General features: G+C 51.4%; 7 protein-coding genes across 7 annotated transcripts; 3 read left to right on the top strand and 4 right to left on the bottom strand.

Moving 5' to 3' along the window:
• Positions 1-5,365: 5,365 nt before the first annotated feature.
• M438DRAFT_326075 (putative phosphatidylinositolglycan class N) lies at positions 5,366-8,560 on the top strand (the record flags this gene model as incomplete). The annotated part of the gene is made up of 2 exons (XM_029903112.1): positions 5,366-5,688; positions 5,745-8,560. Exons 1-2 carry the CDS (start codon positions 5,517-5,519, stop codon positions 8,558-8,560), a joined length of 2,988 nt encoding a protein of 995 aa, XP_029756742.1. The 5' UTR covers positions 5,366-5,516.
• A 370-nt stretch (positions 8,561-8,930) lies between these two features.
• Positions 8,931-10,265, bottom strand: M438DRAFT_377424 (uncharacterized protein; the record flags this gene model as incomplete). The annotated part of the gene is made up of 3 exons (XM_029908736.1): positions 8,931-9,496; positions 9,549-9,997; positions 10,249-10,265. 3 exons carry the CDS (start codon positions 10,263-10,265, stop codon positions 8,931-8,933), a joined length of 1,032 nt encoding a protein of 343 aa, XP_029756743.1.
• A 331-nt stretch (positions 10,266-10,596) lies between these two features.
• Positions 10,597-11,486, bottom strand: M438DRAFT_348785 (uncharacterized protein). Its single transcript, XM_029906229.1, has one exon. The coding sequence runs from the start codon at positions 11,390-11,392 to the stop codon at positions 10,787-10,789; it is 606 nt and encodes a 201-aa protein (XP_029756744.1). The 5' UTR covers positions 11,393-11,486; the 3' UTR covers positions 10,597-10,786.
• Positions 11,487-11,673: 187 nt separating this feature from the next.
• M438DRAFT_109595 (glutathione S-transferase domain-containing protein) lies at positions 11,674-12,588 on the top strand. Its single transcript, XM_029898682.1, has one exon. It carries the CDS (start codon positions 11,917-11,919, stop codon positions 12,565-12,567), a length of 651 nt encoding a protein of 216 aa, XP_029756745.1. The 5' UTR covers positions 11,674-11,916; the 3' UTR covers positions 12,568-12,588.
• A 21-nt stretch (positions 12,589-12,609) lies between these two features.
• M438DRAFT_377427 (Krr1-domain-containing protein) lies at positions 12,610-14,512 on the bottom strand (the record flags this gene model as incomplete). The annotated part of the gene is made up of 2 exons (XM_029908737.1): positions 12,610-14,285; positions 14,338-14,512. 2 exons carry the CDS (start codon positions 14,510-14,512, stop codon positions 12,610-12,612), a joined length of 1,851 nt encoding a protein of 616 aa, XP_029756746.1.
• Positions 14,513-14,732: 220 nt separating this feature from the next.
• Positions 14,733-19,521, top strand: M438DRAFT_408674 (uncharacterized protein). The gene is made up of 2 exons (XM_029909968.1): positions 14,733-17,813; positions 17,858-19,521. The coding sequence occupies exons 1-2, from the start codon at positions 14,912-14,914 to the stop codon at positions 19,108-19,110; spliced, it is 4,155 nt and encodes a 1,384-aa protein (XP_029756747.1). The 5' UTR covers positions 14,733-14,911; the 3' UTR covers positions 19,111-19,521.
• Positions 19,189-19,595, bottom strand: M438DRAFT_109612 (uncharacterized protein). The gene has a single exon (XM_029898683.1). The coding sequence runs from the start codon at positions 19,473-19,475 to the stop codon at positions 19,266-19,268; it is 210 nt and encodes a 69-aa protein (XP_029756748.1). The 5' UTR covers positions 19,476-19,595; the 3' UTR covers positions 19,189-19,265.
• Positions 19,596-19,614: the final 19 nt, after the last annotated feature.

Raw genomic sequence — 19,614 nt, forward strand, 5'->3', positions numbered from 1 at the left:
GCAGTGGCGACAACGCTAGAAAGCTCTGAATCGAGAGACGAGGCGATGCTGGACAAGGCACCGCTTACAATCCCAGTTGCAGTGGGTCCATCGGATGAAGTCTGAGTGGCATCGGTGGTTCCAGCAGAAGCGACAGAAGAAATTTCGGTCTCAAGAGCGGCTTGTGCAGATGACACGATGCTAGACAGAACGTCGGGAATACCAGTGGCAGTGGCACTGGGAAGAGCGTTTGTAGCCGAAACACCACCATCCGAGGTGGTAATACCGATGGGCAATGGGATGATGGGAGTAGTAGAGCTCTCTGTGGAGGCAGTGCCCGTGACAGAAGGCTCGGTAGATTCACCAGTAGTCGTGGCAAAAAGAGGCAAGGCATCAGTTGAAGAAGATGCAATCGCGGTAGCATTGTTGCCATCAGTCTGTTCGGGTAGATCAGTCGCGGTGCTAGTAGCTTGGATGCTCGATTCATCTCCAGTGGCTGAAGCAGGGGTGTCTGTGGAAGTCGTGGAAGAGCCTCCGTTTAGGAAAGTCGAGAGGCCAACAATGATGCCGCCATCAGTGTTTGAGCTCGAAGCTTGAGAGCCGCTGGTGGTCGAGGGAGTGGGCAAAATGACAATGTCGGGAATGCCACCTGTCGATGCGACGGTAGTTGCGGCCTGATCAGCTGTGGTTGCAGTAGGCTGCACTTCATCGGCAGACGAAACGGCGACTCCGGTTGAGGCGACCGAACCGCTAGACTGGTTGTCGTCGGAGGTGGCAGAAACAACGGCCGAAGAAGTCGGCTGGACTTCGTCAGAAGATTGGACAGCGGCACCAGTGGAGGCGATCGAAGGGCTGGTAGCAACAGTAGGCTGAACTTCGTCTGAAGACTGAACGACAGCTCCGGTGGAGGCTGCAGCAGTAGGAGCGACGGATTCTGTCACGGCACTTCCAGTGGATCCGACTTGGGAAGCAACATCGCTTTCAGTCGATTCGGCAGAAGAGGCCGAGGCAGTAGGAGTGACGGATTCGAAGACTGCACCACCAGTGGATCCGGGACGCTGAATGGTTCCGACAGAGGGTCCAGCACGAGAGGAAGATGCAGCTGCAGCTGCAGTTGGCTGAACAGTCTCAGAGACGGCTACACCAGTAGTACCAACATCAGTAGAGTCAGCCGAACGAGTAGGTGTCACGGATTCGACCACGACACCACCCGTCGAGTCAAGAGAAGCCACAGTGCCCTTTGCGGTAGGTGTAACTGACTCGACAACATCAACTCCAGTAGAACCGACAGATGATGATGGCGATGCACTTCTAGAAGTCAATTGAACGAAATCGGTCGACGAGTCTCTAGAAGTCGGCTGAACGATCTCACTTGGCATCTCACCAGTCGAAGCAGCGGATGCAGGAGCGGTAGGTTGAACGCTCTCTGTAGTAACCTGGCCAGTGGAAGCGACGGTCGAGGGCGCCGTAGGTTCAACGCTCTCGGAAGTAATCTGTGCAGTAGAACCGATTGAAGACGAAGCGGTGGGTTGCACAACTTCCGAAGGAACACCACCAGTTGACGCGACCGAGGAAGGTGCGGTTGGCTGCACGATTTCCGAGGGAGTCTCACCAGTCGAGGCAACTGAAGTCTCCGGAGCCGGTGCTTGTGTCGATGAGAAGGTGGGTTCAACGACCTCAGCAGGCACACCTCCTGTGGAAGCCACGGAGGATGATGTTGGCTGAGTTGCTGAAGAGGAAGCAACCGTAGGCTGCACGACTTCGGAAGGTACGCCACCGGTAGATGCGACAGAGGAAGGGGCTTCGGTGGAAGGTGCGGCAGATGAGGGAGCGATCGAGGAAGATGCGATGGTTGGTGTAACAGTCTCGCTTGCGACATTTCCGGTAGATGCGACAGAAGGGGCAGCGCTCGAAGGTTGCGCAGATGATGGCTCCTCGGATGACTGGGCGTCGGCTGCTGAGGACTGAGCGTCGGCTGCTGATGAAGCTGCGACACTCTCAATCGAAGAAGCCGCTGCCTGTTGTGCCGAAGGAGTCTCTTGAGATGTGCTAGATTCGGAAGATATGGTGGGGAAGATCGTGGACGAAGGGGATGATCCAGTGGACGCTACAAAGGCGTCGTCGGCGCTCGAGATAGTAGAAGGGTCCTCGGAGGAGGTAGTCGACTCACTGGTCGCAGCCGCTGCTGCGTCCAGCGCAGTAGAGGTTGGTGAAGTCGAGAAAGGATCCTGGAAATCGGACGATGAAGTCGAAGAAGGGTCCTGAGATTCCGAGAAAAGAGAAGATATTGCTTGGAACCAAGAGGGATCCGAGGTGGTGGGGGCCTCGGCTTCGGAGCTGACGGTGGAGGAACTGGTGGTGTTTTGCAGAGCATTCTGTCTTTTTAGAGGGCGAGGAAAGTAGTATCGCATCTGTTGACCAGGACCGGTGCCTTGCTGAGGTGCGGGTGCAGCCTCGGCGGTGGTTAGTATGGGACCCTGGACAGACATGACTGCCAGGGCGGCAGCCCAGACAGCAGAAGAAGTCCTCATATTGGGCCTAGATTAGCTGTCGATTTATATTCCGGATTGGCGACGCGCAGTGATCTGCGGACGACGTAAATGCGCGTGTATAAACGAGTGGACTTGACGAATGTCAAAAGGGAGGTTATTCTGATGGCGTCTTGTCAGCGCCGGGCTGCTATGCAAGGGATGAATTGTCGCAAGAGCGAGGCAGGACTTACAAAATATGGGCAAGACCGGAAAACGGTCGTGGTGTTTGACAACAAGAGGATAAAGGAGTGAAGACGAGGGTGTCTGAAACACTAGAACATCGTTTATCCACAAGCCAATCGTGATGAAATGAGCGTAAGGGGTCGGCGTTGGCAGACAAAGAGCAGTTACGAGCGGCGTGGCGGGAAACAACGATGTGTCAACGGTCACGACGGCGCACTCGTCAACAAAGAATTGACGTGCTGGCACAAAGAAGGCAAGGTCGAGTAATCCCAGCTAACAAGGCACAATGCGATGTTCTGAAGTGGTGGAGATTGTGCACTTCCTATGCACAAAATTCGACGAGAGGCAGATACGACACCCAAGTCGATACCAGCAAGAAAGAGTGAATGAAGGTATGAGAAAACGGTGTGAGAATGAATGGATGAACGAAAGGATGATCAAACGAGGTGACGACTTGAGAGAGATCAACCACGATATTAGACGAGTTTAATCAAAGGGCCAACGAAGGTCGATTAAGCGAAGGTGGGTCGACTCTTCGAAGAATCGCAAAAGAGAGAAAGTAGGTAGGAGTGGTAGAGAAGAAACAGAGTCCTGGGAGGGGGCTGCGGAAGCCGTTGTCGAGTACCGCTGGGAGAAAGGGGGGCGCAAGTCTAAAGGTCAACGGGTAATCGCGCTGCGAAAAGAAGCTCGCAGTATGGGACCGTTGGGAGAGATGGGAAAGATGGTGCGGCGGCGGTCAGAAAGCGACGACGTCGAGACCTGTGAGAGGCGTGAGGAAAGAAGGGGATCAAAGAGATTGCCCTTTCGGTTACGGCTGCCAGGCCGAGCTCAAACTCTCCGACTGTCGATATTTTTCCCGAAGCAGCAAAGCACCTTGAGACGCGTGCATCACCTCCGCAGAAACTAACGGAAGCCACGACCAATCATGGTGTGTTTCGTCGCGCTCAAAATAGTTCAACAGATGAACCGCTTGTCGCGTCTCTTTTCCTCTTGATATCGCCTCTATCATGACCTTCCATACAGCCGCGCGCCTAATCAGCTCTCGAAAGACATCACATCTCAAATCTTGACGACCTTTCTGTCACCATGCTGAAAGTGGGTCCTCTCACAGATGAGACGCATGCGCAACTTGCAAGCATAAGAAGATCTCCCGCCATGTAATCCCGTTTGATACACACATTAGTGCGCTGCTAAGTATCCACTTTCTCCAAGACTATCAAGCCACACGATCAAGCCGAGACAGGAACCAGTCCAGTTCCTCCAGCTCTTCCATAGTGGCTAACGCTTGCCCTGGGGTCTCCTGCACACAATGAAATTAAAGGTCAATTCCAGCTCAATTTCTTCAATCTGTTCGACTGACTTGATAATACCAAGCCCCCCTGTACCCAAAGTGTCATTCCATCCATTCCCTAGGTGGACATCAGCATCATCCAGGAGAAGCACAGTATCTACAACGTCTTGTACGCGTACTCCCAGACGGAACTTTGCATGACCTCAGTTGTTTGTTTGTGCGGGTGGTCTTGTGTTGCTTTTCGACCCTGCCCTGCAGTTCTGCGGGCACTAATTTGGCATGAAACAGCCCGCTTCCACAGCCGACCAAACCACTTTTGAATCATCAGCCAAGATGCGATTAAAGATTGCAAAAAGGTTTGGATTTTTCTTCGGAATTGACAAACTTTGAGGCTTCATCCTTCAGCCTCCACCACAAGGTCAGCCATAACGCCTCTTTATGTGCGTCCGAGTAAGTCAGTCAAAGACTCAAGACAAGGTTTCTCAGAGGAAACGATCTTCTGGGATTGTGTTACAGAAAATCTGGTGCTACAGTCGTCAACATGGCAACGAGGAATCATTTCGATGGAACCAATTCAAAGCGTGCATAACTACAGCCATTGAAGGGTTTTCGGCAGGAGTCAACACAGTTGTATGCCTTTGGGCTTCTTGATCTTGAAGTGTTTCTGTCTAAGACTACAGCTGTGAAATGTCCTCTGGCGATGGACCATTCAGCCTCTGTCATCGAGTGACTCCGGAAACAACACGTGTCTGCATCGAAGTGTTTCTCTATAACCAGCTAGTTACGCACCCAAAAACAATGGGTTAATCAACTACCCAGGGCAAGTCGACTTTAGAAAGGAGACGTCTGCAGTGTGACCCTGGTCGCAATTGATTGTTAGCATTGTCAGACATGTACAGCACCATTTACTTTCCAGAAAGGATCTTGCAAGCTCTCGAATTGTTGGCTCACCGCTCGTGTAGCGCACCTTGTACTGGACTGTGTTCTTGGACTGGGTTGACCCCATCAGTTGGTAGTATGAGCTTCCCCTCCAAGCCTTCAATCTGAAGCGGCCAGAATTGTTCGCTTAGAAGAATAACGTGGGAAACCATGTTTTCATATTGTGGATGTAACAAGCAACTCGTGAAAAACCCCTGGTCTTGAACATGGCCACAATGAGATAGTAGACGGCAGGTATTGAGTCGTGCTGGACCGACATCAAGGTGTTTGACATGGTCTGGAGTCTTGGCTAGCCAAGATGCTTCATCAGGGTAGGAAAATGGCAGGAGCCGGAACCATCAACCAACACGAGTGGCATTAGTTCGTGGGAGCATTCAGCGAAACCGTGATTCACTCCATTTGTTAAGACGTCAAGCAAGAGTTGTGTGCAAAGCAAAAAAACAGCAACAGTACTCGTAGTGGTGCACCCGAAGCTAATGTCGGCAAGTCGGAGGCAGTGACGACAAGGTTACCCCAGAGAGAGCAGCCACGCGCTTCGAAAAACAGCACGATCACACTCGACCAGCAACTCAGGGGATCCCAGGAATTCAACAATGGCTCGCATGGGGAGGTTAGGTTTCCTCGCAGTGGCCGTGGCCTTTCACCTGATATATGCATATTCCATCTTCGACATATACTTTGTCAGTCCTATTGTCAGTGGCATGCGCGAGTACAGCGTAGCGCATAAAGAAGAAGCTCCTGCGAAACGACTGGTACTGTTTGTCGGTATTGTTGCTTGGTCAACCTGAAGGGTATGGCGGACAGCTAATCAATGATACTAGGTGACGGATTGCGCGCAGACAAGGCCTTTCAATATTTCCCCGACCCTTCCCCTGGGCGCGAACAGGAGGCCGACTGGCAAGAACCGCGCCCTCTTGCTCCTTTTCTTCGATCGCGCGTACTCGAACATGGCACCTTTGGAGTCTCGCATACACGCGTACCGACCGAATCCCGACCTGGTCATGTCGCCTTGATCGCTGGCTTGTACGAAGACGTTTCGGCAGTCACTACAGGTTGGAAGCTCAACCCCGTCCACTTCGATAGCGTCTTCAATCGCAGTCGCCACACATGGAGCTGGGGCAGTCCTGATATCCTGCCCATGTTCCAAGAGGGTGCTGTTCCTGGTCGTGTTGACGCTTTCATGTATGGTGCCGAAGAGGAGGACTTTAGTAAAGACGCAACTCATCTGGACACATGGGTTTTCGAAAGAGTCGAGGAATTGTTTGCAAGCGCCAGCAAAGACGCTGAACTGGATGCGCGCTTGAGACAGGACAAGAATGTCTTCTTCTTGCATCTTTTGGGTCTAGACACTACTGGTCATTCCTACCGTCCCTACTCCCGCGAGTACCTGCACAACATCAAGATTGTTGATCAAGGTGTTGAGAAGATTACCGCTCTGATTGACAAGTTTTATGCCGACGACAAGACTGCCTATGTCTTCACTGCGGACCACGGAATGAGCGATTGGGGAAGTCATGGCGATGGACATCCAGACAACACCAGGACCCCACTAATTGCTTGGGGCTCTGGAGTGGCCAAGCCTGTCACAGTATCCTCTGGCATTGCTCCTGGCCACGAGGATGCCTTCTCTTCGGACTGGCACCTCGATCATGTTCAACGTCATGACGTTGCTCAGGCCGACATTGCTACCCTCATGGCTTACCTTGCTGGCCTTCCTTTTGCTGTCAACTCGGTGGGCGAATTGCCTCTGGATTTCTTGTCAGCTGATCAGCAAACTAAAGCTCAAGCTATGCTGGTGAACGCTCAAGAGATTTTGGAAATGTACCGCATCAAGGAACATCAAAAGCAGAATACAGTTCTACGCTACAAGCCCTTCCCAGGCTTTTCTGACGAAGATCACTCTCCGGACCATCGTATTGACAACATCAAGAATACTATAAGCCAAGGAAACCATGAAAAGGCAATTCAAGATTCTGATGAACTCATGAAGTTGGGCTTGCAAGGCCTGAGATACCTTCAAACCTATGACTGGCTCTTTTTGCGAGCCTTGGTGACTCTGGGATATCTGGGATGGATGGCCTTTGCCTTTACATTCGCTCTTGATCAACACGTATTTGATGGTAAGATTGATGCCACTCGTTCCCCCACGAGCACGACCGTCTTTTCATCAATATTTGTTGCACTACTTGCATTCTTGCTAGTTCAATCCTCTCCATGGACTTACTACGCATATGCATTCTTCCCTGTGATGTTTTGGGAAGAGGTGTTTGCTCGTCGCCAGGCACTTTCTCAAGGCAAGGCACTGCTTTCTCAACAACTTTCTGGAAAAGATGTACTGGGTCTCGGCTTCAATCTGCTCGTATTTGTCGGAATCCTCGAGATCATGGTTCAAAGTTACTACCACAGAGAGATGTACACCCTTTGTTACCTTTTGGCCATTGTCTGGCCTCTTTCCTATGGACTCGAATTTGTACGCCAAAACTGGATCATTTCCACAACTTGGGCATTAGCATGCGCTTCCATGAGTATTTTCACAGTCTTGCCCGCCATCAAGGTCGAAGATAGTAGATTGATTCTTACGGGTGGCTTCCTTATGCTTCTCATTGGTATTCTATACATCGCCTTTGAAAAGAGCGCCATCGTACCGGATACTTCAAGTCAAGATGGACTCGCTGCACCCAAGACAGATCGCGTTTCTAGGATTCTTACTGGCGTGCAAATCGGCCTCATCGCTCTGGCCATGGTTGTCACACGTTCCAGCGTTGCTTCATTGCAGGCCAAGACCGGCTTACCACTTGGTGCACAGGTGACTGGCTGGATAGTGCTAGTCTCGTCTTTGATTCTGCCTTTCGCACACTCCTTCTCGCCCAACAACCACTACCTTCACCGATTGGTAGTCATCTTCCTTGCATTCGCACCCATGTTTATCATCCTCACTATCAGCTACGAAGGTCTCTTTTACTTTGCCTTCAGTTGCACCCTAATCACCTGGGTTAGACTTGAACATCGCATCTACCGCGCATTTACCACTAGAGGCTCTCTACCCCCACCTACCAGCCCAATCTCAGATCTTAATCCCCTGGCACCAGCCTTGGCAGCATCATCGGATCGTGTCTCCGCTCTTGAGAAGCATGAATATCGTTCGCTGACCTTGGCCGATGCACGCATTGCCCTCTTCTTCCTCTATCTGCTACAATCCGCCTTCTTCAGCACTGGAAACATCGCTTCGATATCTTCATTCAGTCTGGACGCCGTGTCTCGTCTCATCCCTGTATTTGACCCCTTCTCGCAGGGTGCTCTGCTCATCATGAAGATTTTTGCACCTTTCGCTCTCGTGTCGGCGAACTTGGGATTGTTGACTCGTCGCCTGAGACTAAAGTCTGGTGCACTGTTTGCATTGGTCATGGCGATTGGCGATTGGTTGACATTGCGATTCTTCTGGAGCGTGCGTGACGAGGGAAGTTGGCTCGAGATTGGCGAGAGTATCAGTGTCTTTGTCATTGCTAGTGCGCTATGTGTCTTTGTCGCTGGTCTTGAGATGGTCAGTGAAGCCTTTGTTCGTGGCATCGAATTTGATGACGAGGCCGAGCGCAAGCCTGCGAGTAACGTCAAGGCCAATGGTGTCAAGGCAGAATAGATTAACAGACATCTTCTTGACAGGGATGTATGGGACATTATAGAACATATGTACAAACAACAATGTGACTCGCTCACGCGAGGGTCCAAGCATCAGTATTTGGTTTGTCTTTTGTCCACTATATAGAGCTATCGAGTCTTGCTGTCATGCACAAAGAAAAGCCGATGCCATGTGCTGTGCAAGGGGAGAGTAGTACAGTAGAATTAAGCGAGCAAAGTGAAAAGGAAAACAACAAGTCGTATCATCATCGTCATGCTTTTTCCTCGATTGAGCATGAGAAAAAACGTAATTGAACAGAAAGGGGTATTAGCAGGAAAGAAGAAAAGAAACAGATCCAGTAACGCCATTGCTCTCATAGCAGATGATATGCTTATTGGTAAGCAGGAGGAGTGCCACCGCCATGGTAGACGCCAGCGCCGGCAGCACCAGAGCCATCTCTCATAACGTCCAGTGTATGAGGGAAGTAAGGCTCAACACCCCAGTTGCGGAGGTAGGCACCAGTTTTCTCGATGCGCTTGATTTCTCTGGCGACACCCCAACCTTCGCCTTCCTCTCTAAAGCGACCGCGCACGATATCGACCATGGCTTCGTCGAGGCGAGCATAGAAGGATCTACGTTCGCGCAGGTCTTCTTCATCACCACTCTCGAGACCACCGTGGGAGTTGAGGTTGCCGCCCAGCTTGAGCAGCAGGTCGAAGGCAAATTTGGGACCCGAAGGAAGGGCAGCAAGACGGCTGATGTCGGGCAAGAATTTGAGCATACAGGCGCTGAAGGAGGGAGTAGGCAATGAGTCGTTGAGATCGTCTTGCAGACGGTGAAGGTCAAAGTTGACGATGGTGATCTTGCGGTCGAGCTGTGCATTGAGAGTTGAAGCAGCAGCGGTGGGGTTGTGTGGGTTGGAAGCATCCATCTGCTGGGCAATGCTCGGGGGCACGTCTAGAAATCGGTCAGCTTGTGCTACTCAGTTGGCATGAAAGCCTTGACATACCAGGTCTCAAGCCGCGCTTGTCAATCCATGCGTGGACCTCTCTTCTCTGAGCCTCAAGCTGCTCGACCCAAGCCTTGAGATCGGCGACTTCGTTCTCGAGCTCCTCGACGCGATTGGTGTATGGTCGCACAGCTTCGTTAAAGGCGCGCGTCAGGAGATCAGGCATGGGCTCGGGTTGGATGGAGGGAGCACCAGTCCCGGGCTTTCCAGGACCAGGACCGCCAAAACCATTGGCCATTGGCTGAGGACCCGATCGCGACATGGGAGGCGTGTTGAAGCTGTCCATGGGCTGGGGTTGCTGCTGCTGCTGGGCAAACATGCCTTCCTTGAGAGATGCCGACTTGGTTGGGGGAGCACGCGCAGAGTCGGGACGGTTGTCGTATTCGTCGTCGTAAGCAGTCTTGCTGTCGTGCGGCGAGTAGTTGTTGTCAATGTAGCTCTGTGAATTGCTACGAGATCTCGACAGGCGCTTGAAAAACATGGTGGGCGGGAAAAGTCGAGGGCGAGGGGATGGTCGCGAGATAAAAACAAACGACTTTTGGCGTATGGGAAGTGCAGGACAGACAGGAAGACGGAATAGTTAATAACGAAACAGTAGTGGCTTTCGCACGCGAGAGGTGGTTGGTCGGATGCTGCAGATTGTGTGATGGGGTGGTGCCGCCAGAAAAGAGCAGGCTGGGAAAAGACGGGCACTACCTACTAGCTTTTGTATGCCATCTACGCATACATGTCGACTACGTGTTTTTCTCACTGTTGATCTTGAACTATGGTGCGCTGGTCACACAACAAACGCGTGCAGCATGCTTCCTGCATTGAGAGATGCATCGGGTTGTGGTATCCTCGTTGTCGTTCAGCGTCCTTCTCCACTCTCCATCCGCCCGTTGCTCGGGGAGCAGAACCGCCTGTCAATTGTCCAAGCGTCAAAACACTCCAGCCACCTGTCGTATCCATCTTCAGAGGATCATCACCAGCTTGCTCTTGCTATATTTGATACCAGCCATGCACAACCAGTGACCACAAGATCCTGGCTCACCAACTTGGCTACTTGGTTCACGCCTTGCTCGGCTGCATGCCTGCCCGATGCCATCTGCCGGCCAGGGTCATCGTTCTGCTTGTCAATCTATCTTTCATTCATCCTCTTTCGAATTCGTGATGATTGTTATGTTTAACTCGAGAAACCTCAACGACTCTACTCTATGCTGAATTACTGCCATGAGCCGGCAGTGTCTAATAGCGTCTCAAAGCCTTTGCTCCTCTCCTCGCCGCAAGATGGCAATGGTGAGCCATTTCTTTCGCTCAGTCACATTTTCCCTTCCGCCGTCCTTCTCCTTGACCCATTCTCGTCTATTGCCTTGATCGTCTTCCTCATAGATCTCTTGTACCTCGAGTCCCTTTTCTGAAGCCACATCGAAGAATGCTGCCAGCTTTGCTCGGCCGGTATGGAATCCTCCCATCGCAAGCACTCGAGCTTCCGGGTCGTCAGACAGGAAGTGAAGCATGGATGATGCCAGGTTCTCGTGCTGCCATGGCATCCAGAAACAGTCTGCAGCCATCACTCGACTGAACTTGCGAGCATTTGCTCTAGCAAAGTCATCATCTAGGACACCCCACGGATGACCTTGTACCCTTGCCTTTGCGACAATTGTCTCTGGTACGTTGTGCTTGACGTTTCGTTTGATGTTGTCGAGTACGACCTGGGCTGGGTAGTCCGAGATGCATACATGGGTGGCACCAGCCAGGGTGCTGGCAATTCCAACGAGGCCCACGCCTGCCATATGATTCATCAGTCCTTGCTCTTGATGCTGATATCTTTCAGCCCGCACCTGCTCCAAGCTCAAGCACATTGTGTCCCTCGACAGCCCATTGCTTCTCTTCTTGTTCATTCAGCAGCCGTTGCCCACTGACTCTTTCAGCCATCAAGATGCCGGCGTTCCAGAGATAGTGGCTGAACAGCGTCCTCTCTTCTTCACCATTCGGGTCGGCAGTCGTGAGTTCAATGTCACCGAACCGCTGGGATTTGTACACGATGATAGAGCCTGGATCGCCATGTTGATTGCGCAAGTCGTCGGTGAACAAGAATCCGGGGGCAGAGGCAAAGATGTCTTCTGGTGTGTCTTCTTCGGTGGCCGCTATCTCGCGGATCAACTCTGTGAGGCCGATCATGATGGTTTGTTTGGGAGTGCGATTCGTTTGGATGCACATGTTCGACTTTCCCACAAAGAAAGCCGGTCCGCCGGTATCGAGAGCCCCGCAATTGATGACGCCTCGGCTCTCTTGAGCATCCATTGAATTTATATACTTCATAGCTACTGTGCATCGTCTCAAAACAGCATCTGTCAGTCTATATCTGTTCGAAACACTTCTCGCCATGTTTACTCTCATCAGTGCTACACCTTCTCCTTATGCTCGCAAGGTCCGCATTGCACTGGCCGAAAAAAAGCTGCCATTCACTCTTCAAACCGAGGTTCCATGGGACAGCACAACCCAAACAAAACAGTACAACCCACTCGAGAAGCTTCCCGTCTTGATCCTTGAAGACGGAAAGTCGGCAGTATACGAGTCCAGCTACATACTCGAATGGATCGAAGCAAAGTACCCAGATCCTCCCCTTCTTCCTGGCCCTGACGACATCGACGCAAGATTGTTTGCAAAGAAGATACAAGTCGTGGCAGATGGCATTTGCGACGCGCTTGTGATTGCCTTTTTTGAAAAGATGAGAGACCCCGAAAAGCAGTCACAACCATGGATTGATAGACAAATGAGAAAAGTGGAAGGTGGACTAAAGGCATTGGGAGAATGGGCAGAACAGAGACAGAGCGACTATCTTGTTGGGGACAAGCTTGGCTTGGCTGATATCGCTGTAGGGTCTGTCTGTGGATATCTGGCATGTAGATGGCCAGATCATGGTTGGAGGGACACGTACCCTGCTCTGAAAAAGCATTGGCAAATGCTAGAAGAGATTCCCAGTTTCAAAGAGACAAGACCAAGTCCGCAAACGATGAAGGATAAAGTGGTTTGATCTTTTTGACATGCTATATGTTGATGGGTATTAGTTGATGAATCATGCTTCAGCCTTGCGCTTCTTTCCTCTTCTCTTTCTGCTTCCACCTTCAGCTCCTGCACTACTCTGTGCTGGTGCCTCCTCACCCAAAAACTCCTTGAAGCCGCCAGTAAAGCCTTCTTCGGTGCCAAAGGTTTCTTTGCGCCATTGTCGTAGACGAGCCTTCTTGCCCAGCTTCTTCTTATCCTTCTTTTTCTTGTCCTCGTCACGCCAGGTAGCCAGCTTCTTCAGACCGGCATACTCGTTCAGTGCAGTGTCGTCGGCAAAGAGGATATCGCGCGCAGTCAAACCGAATGATGTTGGCGAGGTCTCGCGATAACGGAATCCAGATGTCTTCGTAGAGACGGGGAGATCACCGGTCAAATCTGCGTCAACAAGCTCCTCAATAGCCATGCGCTCTTTACGAGCAACACGTCTCTTGTCGGCGGCCTCCTTGAGTCGGTCCTTTTTGGTCTTGCGTTGAACGCCATCGGGAGCGATGATGTTGTCGTCGTCTTCGTCTGCGTTGTCTTCTGCATCATCTTCCTCCTCATCAGACCCGGCCAATTCACCTCTGAGCTTTGCCGCCTCTGCCTCTTCGTCAAACTCGGGCACGAGATCATTGATGTCAATGTCGTCGTCCCACTTTGGTTTATGCGGCTTCTTTGTCTTGTCTGCATCTTCTTCCTCTTCCTCGTCGGCATCATCCTCGACAATGGCGTCCTTCTCGGAGTAATAATTGTCACCGAAGCGACGTTTCATCTCTTGTTCCCAGTGATCGTCGTCCCAGTCTTCGTCTAGCACTTGCTTCCACTCGCCAAGATCGAGAGCCTGGTTCTTGAGACCAGCAGCCTCCTTGATCTTCTTGACCTTCTCTTCAACCTCGTCAATCTTGAGCTTTCTGAGTCTAGCCTTCTCCTCTGTGCGTTCACGCTTGATAGCCTCCTTCTTTTCGCGTTCCTTCTCACGTTGCTTCTTTCTACCACTCTTCTCCTCTCTACGAGCACTCAGCTTGGCGACATCACGAGAGAAGGTCATGAGCTTCTCATTGGCCTTGGTAGGGTCCTCGAAACGCATATTGTAGGCATCTTCGAACATCTCGGCACGTCTCTCGTCCTCGGAGTCGTCGGAATCGAAGGCATCGAAGCGAGACTTCTCATCAGGGACCCATGCACGCGATTGCATAAAGTTCGACAAGAAAGTCTCGGGGTCCTTGTCGGCGACTTGAATGTCGCGCTCGGTGATTTGCGGGCGAGGGGCATCGTTGGCAGCACGGGTCTGACCTGGCTTCTTGACAAGGAAGTCATCTTCGTCGTCGGCTTCTTCCTCAGCAGTAGCATGCATCTGGTTGATCAGGTCGTCCTTGAGGGCTTGTTGCTCTTGAGCGTATGTTTGTGGGGGAGCGTCTTCCTCCTCGTCGACCTCTGCGTTGCCATTGAGGAGGTTTTGGCGATGGTAGTCTGCCAGGTACAGAGGCTTTTCCTTCTTGGTACCATCATCATTGGCTTGGTCGGCTTCGAAAGGAGTGTAAAAGGTGACCTTGGGGTCGTAGACACGAGGATCCTTCTTCTTGATTGCGTTGAGGGTAGCAAAGATTTCGTTGTCCAGGTCGGCAGTGGCTAGTTCGGCGGCGTCATCTTCATCCTCGTCGGTGGATGATTCTTCGTCCGAGTCTTCGTTTGCATACTTTTCCTCGACTATGATGTATTAGAAAGTTGAAGAGCACATGTTAGGCAGTGACAAACATACGTCGTTGCTTCTCTTCACGCTTCTTGTTGTGTTCGAAGCGTTTGGCAAATTCCTCGTTGATGGTGAGATTAACAGCATCGTCGTCTGAAGCGGCGTCTTCGTCGAAAAGCTTGGTGCGCTTGGTTGGAGGCTCTTCTGAAGGCACAACGGCCTTGTTCTTCATTTTGCGAGGCATGTTTGCGACAGTCCTTGGATCAGAGAAAAGCACGATGTGCAGACGACGGCGACATAGAATTTGCCAGGGTCTAGAGTAGATAAATTCGCAGTCACAGCGGACTAGAATATACGCGTGCGGCAAGAACAAACTTGAGGCCCGAGCACTCCCGACTCGGCCCGCAAGTGCAAGGCGCCTTGAGAGCGGCGGCAACTTGTTAGGTCGCATGAGGCTGAGTGAGGCAGGAGTGACGCTGTCGTCAAAACACTTGCACCTTCCTCGTAATCTAACTCTGTACCGTAGCGTAGCCATAGCCGTATCCAAATACGCTCGCTCAAACTCCACACCTCTGCTCCCACCTGCCCCTGTTCTCCATCAGTCCGCTCATGTCCCAGTCCATCTTCGACTAAGCCGTCCGCCATGGCCGCTCCCGATGACCTTGACAACGGCCTGCAACCCAGCCTACAACCTGTCGGCCGCCCACTAGACCTCGTGCCTGTCCAGCTGAAAGAAGCTGCCCTCGACTCACCCACCTTCCGTGCTATTGCTGTCCACTACGCCAACCAGGTCGAAGGCATCGAAAAATGGCTCCGCGACTATGTCAAGCAGTCTCAGAAGTTTGCCGACCGCTTCGCCCAGATCCAGAAAGAGTTCGACAACTTTGATCGCTTCCCTCCACCGCCGCCGGAGAACCTCAGTCAGGCTGTCCTTGATCACGACTATACCCTGCTAGCCATCACACGCTATAGCCAAAACACCAACCAATACTTGCATTGGGTCTTCAACAATGTCGCCCGCTCACGTCAGACCATGATTGACCCTCTCTTGCGCTTCATCGATGGCACCGACAGTCCTCTTCGGCAGTTCAACCAAGCTCGCAAGGCCCTGGAAAGAACCCAGGCAATCTTTGACGCCGAGATGACCAGATATCTTGCCCAGGCCAAGACAAAGGAGGCTTCCTCTTTGCGCGAGGATGCCTTTAAGCTGCATGAGGACCGAAAGGCCTACCTCAGAGCTTCCATGGATTACTGTATCATGGCCCCGAATCTTCGCAATTCGCTAGATCAGCTTCTCATCAAGGTCTTTTCTGATCGTTGGAAGGATTTCCGTGGCTACCGTGATGCAACTTCAGCCAACTTCCAGAAATGGGGCTCGGAATTGGAACGTATTCGTGGCTGGTCCAAGGTCATGCACGAATCCGAATCAGCATTCAAGCGTGAACTCATGTTGGCCCGTCGTCAACTCGAGGACTCGGCTGAGATGAAAGCTCGCCCTTCTCGTGAGATGGACGATTATGCTGCGTCCACCGTACCATATCTCGGTTCTGGTGCCCCTGCGTCACCCGTCAAACCTACCTTCACCAAACCTGAGAAGCAAGGTTGGCTAGTCCTAAAGACTGTTCCTCCCAAACCTGCCAGACCGTCCTGGTCGCGACGCTGGTTTGTCGTAAAAAATGGCATCTTTGGTTGGCTCGTCCAAGGTAGTGTCTCGGGCGGTGTGGAGGAGAGCGAAAAGATCGGTGTCTTGCTCTGCAGTGTTCGTCCTGCCGTTCAAGAAGAGCGCAGGTTCTGTTTTGAGATCAAAACCAAGGATACGAGTATCATTCTCCAAGCAGAGACTCAAGGCGAACTGTTGGAATGGATCAACGCGTTTGAGAGTGCGAAGCGCAAAGCCCTCGAGGAGCCCAGGGGCAATTCCTCTATTCAGACTCCTGGTTCTGACCCTGCCTTTGCCATAAGCCCACCTGTCGACCCTTCCTTTGCTGCAAAGTTGACTGATAGTCTGGCTCACTCCACGGATGAGTTCGGCGCGTCATTATCTCCACCAGAGCTCGCACTGGCCAGCAGAAGCAGCTTCGATGTCAACCCATCGAGAAGATCGACAATGGTGGACCCGGAAGGAGGCCGTGACACTGCAAATAGAATCATCCAAAAGCTCGATTTGCATAGAAGAGCCACAGCATTGTCAGGGAATCAACCTGCCCCAGCTGGCGGTATTGCAAGTCTGCTTTCTGCCAGCCACAGTATTCTTCCTATTGGACCGGGTGCTACACCTAATTCACCAAAACCAGGAGAGCACCATCGATCATTCACCATGCCCGCCACCAGCAGCTTCGCTCCCGTCACCCTTGCTAATCCTCCTGCACCAACCAACCTCAGTAGACGAGCCGTCGCAGTAAGTGGCCAGCGTGCCTCGAGCGGCAAGTCCGATACTTCAGCCATGCCTAGCAGTCTCATGGCAAATCTCTGGGGCTCGTCGAATTGGGTCAACATCAATCGACTCGGTCGTGACGAACCGAAGCCTGGATTCATGTCGAGACCTGCCGCCAAGTCTGTTGGCCAATACCACGACGATATGGCAATTATGGAAGGCATGGAGCCACCAAAAGATCTGAAGATTGCAGAGATTGGACCAAATGTAACTCCAGGTCGCATTTCACATCGCAAAACAATCAGTGCAGGCGATGCTCTCGACTCGCCTTCGCAGTCTAGACTGCCGCTTGTCCCGCTTGACGGATCACATACAGACTATCCAGTGTCACTCAAGACAGATGATGTGCTTGTGCTTAAAGAACATGATGCCGAGTTCCATGTTCTCTTCTCGTCCGTTCCCCGCTCTGAGAAGGTCATTCTCGTCTTTACCGCCATGTGGAATCCAAACGAGCAGCAAGAATTCCCAGGTCGCATCTATGTGACCACGGAAAAGATTTACTTCTACAGCAATCACTTCGGAATGGTTCTTGTTGCTGAAATTAGCCTGTCTTCAATCACAGAGGTCACTGCTGCTCCGGGAAGAGAAAGTGAATGCGACTATCTGTTCTTGCACCTCAAGGAAAGTAAGACCGATTTCAGACGTGTTACTGTCAAAACCTTCTTGGATGCTTTGAGGCCTCTACAACGTAGGCTTGATTATCTTGTGCAGTCTGCAAACTCTGGAAGTCGTGTCTCGCTAGAAGAGGTCTTTGCATCATTCTCACGAATTGCCACTGAAGATTCCAAAGAACAGTCCAACTTGCAAGACTGGGATGACGACTTGAATTCTCCGACCGACAATGATCTCAGAGTCACTAGGCGCCGTTCAAGGGATCTCAGAGCAAACTTGCGCATCGATGGTACACTCTATGGAGAGTCGGTGGCACGAACTGGCAGAGAAGTCACCAAGTTCAAGTTGCCTTCTCAGCCTGTGTTATACAAACCAAAGGATATGGGCGACGCTGTCCTTGCTCAGGACTTTAGCATCAGCGCAAAGGCATTGTTCCACGTCATGTTTGGAGATAGAAGCGCAGTTTTCCAGATGCTGTACAAGAACCGCCCGATCGACAGTAAGTACATTTGAGCTGATACAAAGCCTTGCTAACATTTATAGATATTCTCCAAACACCTTGGACGCAGCCTACAGATGGACAATTGTCGAGGCAATTGATTTGTACCATCGGTGCCAACCAAGAGATTGATAGACAGACACTCGATGTGTCCAACGATCACCTCTGCTATGTTGTGACTCAGACGCAATCGCCCTGGCATCTACCCATGTCCAAGAACTTCCTCTTGCTTAGCAAATTCGTTATCACACACTCTGCAAAGTCAAAGTGCAAGCTTGCTATCTTCAACAAGGTGGCTTGGAACGGTGATGCTGGACTGAATGACAGGCTTTCCATGTCGCAACGTCTTGTACAAAAGCAAGCTCTGCGGGACTATCAAGCTGACGCTGTTGATCTAGCCGCCGTGATTACAGATCAAGTCTCAAAGTTGGGTGCGCACAGCACCAATAAAGCTGCACAAATATTTGGTTCTGTCGGCCAAAGCACACAAACCAGTCAGGTCTCCGCAGTCGATCTGCCTTCAACCTCCATCAGTCGCACAAGAAGAAAGGTCAAGATTCGTACCCTCTTCAACCTCTACACCGACGAACTGCTTGCACAAGCATTCCGCCTATTCACCATGTTGATTGACATCTTCATTGCGATTGCAAAGTCGGTGGCAGGTGTTGTTTCGGCACACAAAATTCTGGTCCTGCTTCTTGCACTTAGTGCAGCTTACAATACCTGGTATGGCTACCGAGATGGGCTTGCATGGTACGATGAACGTAATGCTGGGAAGTTCATGGCCAGAATTGGTGTGAGGCCGGATCCTACTGTCACGAGAGCAGTCTATCTAAGCGACATTGAAGAGCTCGTGTCTCCTACTGTCATGAGTACCGTTGGGATAAACTCTACAGTCTCAAACGATACTGACGTAGCTTGGAACACGTGCCATGGTACATTCCGCGATATGCTTGTTTCGTCTGAGCTCGAAGCCACGACCATTGCCAAAGGCTCAGGTAGGCGTTCAGAAGCAAGGCTACAGCGTACACGACATTCTCTCGCCAGATACCGACATGATCTGCTGGTGGCGCTTCGTGTCATTAACCGTGTCGAAGAGGAGGTGGTCCATGCCGAATGGGAAGATTGGGTATTGGAGGAAGAAAGAAAGTGCAAAAAGGTCGAGACCATGCTGCAGGAACGCATCAAAAATGGCAAAGCTCCGAAACAAGACGAAAGCGATGGGTTAGGGGATGGGTTTGCAGAGTACTGCCTTAACTGTAAGAGCGAGGCGAGACAGATCTTGTCGAGCAAGTGACAGCGTGCTGCACTTTTGCCATGAATACGAGTTGGAGTGTATCTCATCACTACTATCACTATATCAAGCATGGGTACTGTGCCTCAATCTTTGGCCGTAACATCCAGGCCAGAGAATGTCATTTCAAAGCAATTCCGTGCGACCCAAGCAGCATGTCACTGGCAATAACGCTTGGTAGAAAGTCGTTCAAAGTCAATGATTGGACGCAATGAGGCGAAGTCCGTTGAGCAAGGCAAACACGTGGGTAGCTCAAGCAGTACAACTGCAAGTCTTCTAGCAACTGTTATTGGCATCCGGCAACCTGTGATCCGGATGATCAAGAGATAATCGTGTGGTGGGATTTCTGAGTCCGTTGTTGTTGTCATCGCTAGGCGTCGATTGGCTCTGTTCGTCGACGGATTTTTCGTGGGGAAGTGTCATTCAGCTCATCTGATTGGATGAGGCGAGGCAATCCTCTTGGCCAGATCTTTGATAAAATAAGCATATCGTCTTCTCGTCTGAAAG

This window comes from Aureobasidium pullulans, assembly GCF_000721785.1.
Source record: "Aureobasidium pullulans EXF-150 unplaced genomic scaffold scaffold_24, whole genome shotgun sequence".
Taxonomy (NCBI): Eukaryota; Fungi; Ascomycota; class Dothideomycetes; order Dothideales; family Saccotheciaceae; genus Aureobasidium; species Aureobasidium pullulans.

Coding starts and splice junctions, on each gene's coding strand:
- M438DRAFT_408674 (XM_029909968.1), top strand. CDS start 14,912: ATGGCCGCTCCCGATGACCTTGACAACGGCCTGCAACCCAGCCTACAA. Junction 17,814..17,857: donor CAAGAACCGCCCGATCGACA/GTAAGTACATTT, acceptor TAACATTTATAG/ATATTCTCCAAACACCTTGG.
- M438DRAFT_109612 (XM_029898683.1), bottom strand. CDS start 19,475: ATGACAACAACAACGGACTCAGAAATCCCACCACACGATTATCTCTTG.
- M438DRAFT_109595 (XM_029898682.1), top strand. CDS start 11,917: ATGTTTACTCTCATCAGTGCTACACCTTCTCCTTATGCTCGCAAGGTC.
- M438DRAFT_348785 (XM_029906229.1), bottom strand. CDS start 11,392: ATGTGCTTGAGCTTGGAGCAGGTGCGGGCTGAAAGATATCAGCATCAA.